The following is a 5,003-nucleotide window of genomic DNA, read 5'->3' on the forward strand; positions in this document are numbered from 1 at the left end:
AGTACACTATGATCTATCGAATCACGCATTTTATATTCTTACTTTAGAGCATTCACACCGCATGTCCAAAATAGCAAAATTCCTTTCCATTCCTCCAAAATGGCAAAAGAAATCGCATACAAATGTAAAATTGCAAAACAAAGTAAAATAAAACTACGATTTGAATAGCAATTTTCCCTTTCCCTGCAATTGTTGTACATACTCTTACATCCTCAAAAAGTGAAATGGAACCACAAGAGTACATGATTATTCATTTATGGTGTACCAAAAAATAAAAAAAGAGTACATGATTATTTTCCCAGAACACCAAGAAAGGCCCATCATAGCAGACTCAACAAACATTCCAGGCAATGAAACAGAAAAAAGGAATAGCACGGCCTGAAAATATTTTTGACCGTGCAAATATTCCCTACCTATCTCAGCTTCTGCTTCTCTTACTCCTTTAACCACGCGCATCTGCAGAAAGTAGTGGAGGATGAACCTCCTACAAACTAGCCAATCGGGTCATCCCGGAGTAGGGCTGTAAACGAACCGAGCAGCTCGTGAGCTTGAATTTTCGGCGCTAATTCGACAAAAGTTTTGCTCGTTTAGTGATGACTAAGCTCGGCTCGTTAAGGCTCGGGCCGAGCTCAAGCTCAAGCTTTTGGCTCATGTAATAAACGAGCAGACCTCGAGCTCGACAAAGCTCGGATCAGCTTGGCTCATTTACAGTTCTATCCCGGAGTATCATGTGATATGACTTTCAACAAATAAAACATCTTCATCGCACAACGTGGGTTATTTTTTCTCTCTCAATTACTGAATTACCCAACAAAGTGAATGATAATATTATTACCATAAAAATTATCGCTACGTAAATGGTTGAGAATGTCACGGAGACATCGCTACGTAATATCCTGGGAGCGTTGAATACTTACTCGAATACTAGTGGCAATTCCTTTTGAACTTTCAAGAATTCTTTTTGCCTTAATAGGTTCTCCCCCTGCATCACATGATTTTTTGCAGTTACCAGTAGCTTTCCCAAGCTTTTGAACCATTCCGCTGCCGCTACTGCACGTCTCAAATCTCAAAAACACAAATAAAAATGCATGGTCAGTTAATGTTTGACTGTTTGAGTTTCAAAGTCTTTCTAGTCTTTTGGTGAGGGCTAAGTGTTCTATCTAATGTCGCGGCACGCGGTGAACTTTGGCTTCGATCGACCTTATGTAAGTGTAATGGAATATCTTGAAGATATTATTCATATGTATTTCACTACACTTATATCGGATCGAAGCTGCCATATAGGTGCAATTGAATCCCTTGAAAATAAGTCTAAGGTGCTGAAAATAATACTTCGTAGCTAATATGAAAAATGTGCTAATTTCATACCTATTTTCAGTAAAAAGGGAAAAAAGAAAAAAAAAAAAAAAAAACAAATGGAGGTACAGAGAGAGAGAGAGAAAGAGAGGGAGAGAGAGTACAGTGTGCTTCTGACACAGATTTGGTACTGAACAAGAGGATACTCTATTCTACCTTTAGGAAAAAGTTGGTTAGCATTGTCTTCTGGGATTTACTTTCCACCATCCCCAGCAAAAAGTGTTAAGAAGGTGAACAAAGGGCTGTTGCTGAAAAACTTTAGAGAGAGAGACGACATGGGAGTTCTTGACAGAGCACTTGAGTGGCTAAGGCCCTTTGTTGGGACTAAAATTTGGGACTACTGTGTGGTTTGGAAACTAGGAGACGACCCCTCAAGGCACTCAAGAAAATCCCCAAATATACCTTCCTTTGTGTTTTTAATTTTCACGTCTTTCTCGTAATTTTTTTTTTTTTTTTGGTGTTCAATTTCGATTTCGTGATTTGGGTTTCTTCTGTTTCCATGTTTGATTAGGTACATTGAATGGGTTGGCTGCTGCTGTGGTGGTGCTTATGGTGATTCAAATGGCATCAAAATCAAAGAGGAAAGGCCAGAGGGAAAACCCCAGTTGCTAATTCCCCAATGCAGGGACACTCACATTCAGCATCCTGCTAATACCAAGGCTTGTTTGGCCCTCTCTCACTTTCCTCCTTCCATTCCCTTGTATTCTGGGTACGATCATCTCTCTCTCTCTCTCTCTCTCTCTCTCTCTCTCTCTCTCTCTCTCTCGTATTAGAAGTTCTAAGGTTTGGAGTAAAACCAGGGTACATGGGGAGGCAGTGCTATCAACAGAACCAAAGTGGCTTAGCTGCACCAAGGACTCAGATTCAAATCAGTCGCATGTGGGTATTTGAAATTCTAATCTTCGTTGTGTTTATTTTTTTGATCATATGGGTATGATTGTGATGAAACCATACTTGCTTCTGATTGGGAGAAACCAATTACAAGTGGAAACGAATGAATCAAGATTTAGATATGAGTATAGGTCCTGTTGTTTTGTATACAACCTTCTTGTTAAATGTCCAGACCGAAAGATCATATACACTTGCCTGTACAAATCCCTCACAGAGTAGCTTAGAACTTCCCCACTAATTTCAAGCATCTTAGCTGACTAGTAACTAAATGGTTTTTCGTGACCGTAAGCTGAGAAATCTCTGAATCGGGTGAGAACTCGTTTTTGTTTCGATTTGCAGAAATCAGATGGAACGCAAGTGTTGATCCCAGTTGTTGGTGGTCTTATTGAGCTCTTTAGCACAAAGCATGTAAGCCTAGCTATTCTCTTTACATGTGAGTAAAATGTTCTTAAAGACTAAGAAAGAACTGACCCTTCTTTTGTTTCTTCTTGTTATTCTTTTTTTCCCCCAAGTTACCCAGAGATCAAAAGATAATAGCGTTCATCGTATCACAGTATAACAACAGAATGGAGCAAGATTCCATAACTGCAAAGAGCTGTTCCAATATGCGCTTCAATGTACAATCTCACGATACATTACCTGGTGCACATTACCCGGTGAACAATTGGCCAGCTCCATTTGAAGCCAGAAAGTTTTTCCCAAGGCTACCATTTCTTCCCCCAGTATCCCAACTCAATCTCCATCCTACACTTGAAGGATCATCCACCGGTTCCAATCCTTCAAATGAACACTCAATATCCTTCAATTCGGGTTCTGTTCATGTGTCTCCAAACGTGTCTGTGAATGGAACATTTGGCGAAGACCCAACGAACGACAAGTCCAACAAATGTAGGAATCTGTCACCAAAGCAAGATCACTTGGTTGAGACAGATAAATTAAAGTCTAAGCAAAGGATGGAAAAAGAACAATACCATTCAAAGAATCTGGTTACGGAAAGAAACAGGAGGAGAAGGATTAAGGATGGGCTGTTTGCCTTACGTGCTTTAGTCCCCAAGATTTCCAAGGTAACGCCTGACCAATTAGTGAACAATATCCTTGATTTCATTCAAATTGTAATCAAGTAACAAGACGTCTTTATAATTGATTTGTTAAGATGGATAGAGCTGCAATAGTAGGAGATGCTATCGAATACATTGAGGAATTGCACAAGAATGTGAAGGACCTTAAGGCTGAGCTTGGGGAAATGGAAGAAGTGGAATGCAAGAAGAAAAACGATGTGTTGGTGATCCCAAAATTGAATGCTAAAAAAGGCACCAAAACCTCAACTACTACTGCTGATGAAAAAGGAAAAATGGAGGTATGAAAAGCCCATGCATCTATATTTTAGAACGGTGAAAAGTGTCTAAGTTATTTTGATTGTAATCTTGGGCTATCTGTAGTAATATATGTTTCCCCTGTGCTTCTGGCTTCGGTTTTGCTTAGGTGCAAGTGGAAGTACACCAGATTGGGACAAGAGATTTCTTTGTTAAGCTATTGTGTACGCAAAAAACAGGAGGGTTTGCGAGATTGATGGAGGCTATGCATTCCATAGGACTACAAGTTGTTGATGCCAATGTTACAACACACAATGGCAAGGTCTTGAACATTCTAAAAGTAGAGGTAAGAATAAGATTGACAACTCAGATTCCTAACTTAATATTAAGAAAACAAATAAAACATGTATTTTGACATTGGAAATTCATTTGAAGTCGTAAAATTGTTGAACCGAAAGGACTGACTCCATCTCCATGCATCACCCTACCCCTCTCCCTTTTCTGCATATGCATTGGACTGACTTTCTTCTAAATGCTGTGAAATGCAAGGTAAACAAAATGGAGGTAGTTCAGCCGAAGAGACTGAAAGATTCATTGACCCAGCTGATAAGAAAGACGTTGCAACAGTAGATCGCAGCCATTCGATAAAACAAAGAAGAGAACAAAGTGATAATCAAAGGAACAGTCAGATGGAAGGAATTGAGCGGTCTCTATGCTCATATTTGTCGGTTACGTTAGGTTCTTGTTTTGTCAGCCTGATTGGAAAACAAGCTTGTTGCTATGTCATTTTTTTCCCTTTCTGCTTCTAAACTATATGTCATATGACCTGATGCTTAATTATCACCCTTTTGGTCTAGTTTTTCATTTCTGGAAAAAATACAGTAACGTGTCTGATTCATTTTGATGGTTTTCGAAACTGTTTCTATGGATTTTTCAAATCGAAAAATCAAATGTTTCTAAATTCTGCGAATTTATGCCGCCATGTATGATAAAGCATCTAGCTCATTGGCTGCCTTCGGATCTTGGAATTTATGGAGGTATTACGGAGGGAAAAGAATAGAAATGAGAAAAGGGATCTAGGAAATATATCTTTTTCTTGTGTAGTCCAAAAAAATTAATGTTGCATGGCAAAAATTGGTGTTTTGAATTGCTGTGACTTTGTATTGGTTACTCAGGACATTATCTGTTGCATGGCAGCATTTCTTGCCTAGTAAGAAGATATTTTCGTGGAGGATGATGATGAATTTGAGGATGAGGCCTCTTTTTCTTTTGAATTCTAGTTCCGTGGTTTTTCGGTGTGATTTCGATTTTCTTGCTTTTTGGTTTTGGTCTATCGGCTTGTTGGTTTTTTTAAGGTTGGGGTTTTTCTTTTGGCGTTAGATTCTTTTGGTGTTAGCTTTTGTTTCTTTTGGTGGTAGCAGGTTTTCAGCTTTCGTTTTAGTT

General features: G+C 39.0%; 1 protein-coding gene across 1 annotated transcript; it reads left to right on the forward strand.

The window, feature by feature from the left end:
- Window positions 1-1,423: 1,423 nt before the first annotated feature.
- Window positions 1,424-4,476, forward strand: LOC131311186 (transcription factor bHLH90-like). The gene is made up of 8 exons (XM_058338534.1): window positions 1,424-1,732; window positions 1,868-2,065; window positions 2,157-2,235; window positions 2,587-2,655; window positions 2,760-3,311; window positions 3,401-3,604; window positions 3,730-3,906; window positions 4,110-4,476. The coding sequence occupies exons 1-8, from the start codon at window positions 1,632-1,634 to the stop codon at window positions 4,188-4,190; spliced, it is 1,461 nt and encodes a 486-aa protein (XP_058194517.1). The 5' UTR covers window positions 1,424-1,631; the 3' UTR covers window positions 4,191-4,476.
- Window positions 4,477-5,003: the final 527 nt, after the last annotated feature.

Source organism: Rhododendron vialii, chromosome 12a (genome assembly GCF_030253575.1).
Source record: "Rhododendron vialii isolate Sample 1 chromosome 12a, ASM3025357v1".
Taxonomy (NCBI): Eukaryota; Viridiplantae; Streptophyta; class Magnoliopsida; order Ericales; family Ericaceae; genus Rhododendron; species Rhododendron vialii.

Excerpts from the sequence above, each read along its gene's own strand:
- LOC131311186 (XM_058338534.1), top strand. The coding sequence starts at position 1,632 with ATGGGAGTTCTTGACAGAGCACTTGAGTGGCTAAGGCCCTTTGTTGGG. Across the intron at positions 2,656-2,759 it reads AGCTCTTTAGCACAAAGCAT|TTACCCAGAGATCAAAAGAT; the intron begins GTAAGCCTAGCT and ends TTTTCCCCCAAG. Across the intron at positions 3,605-3,729 it reads ATGAAAAAGGAAAAATGGAG|GTGCAAGTGGAAGTACACCA; the intron begins GTATGAAAAGCC and ends GGTTTTGCTTAG.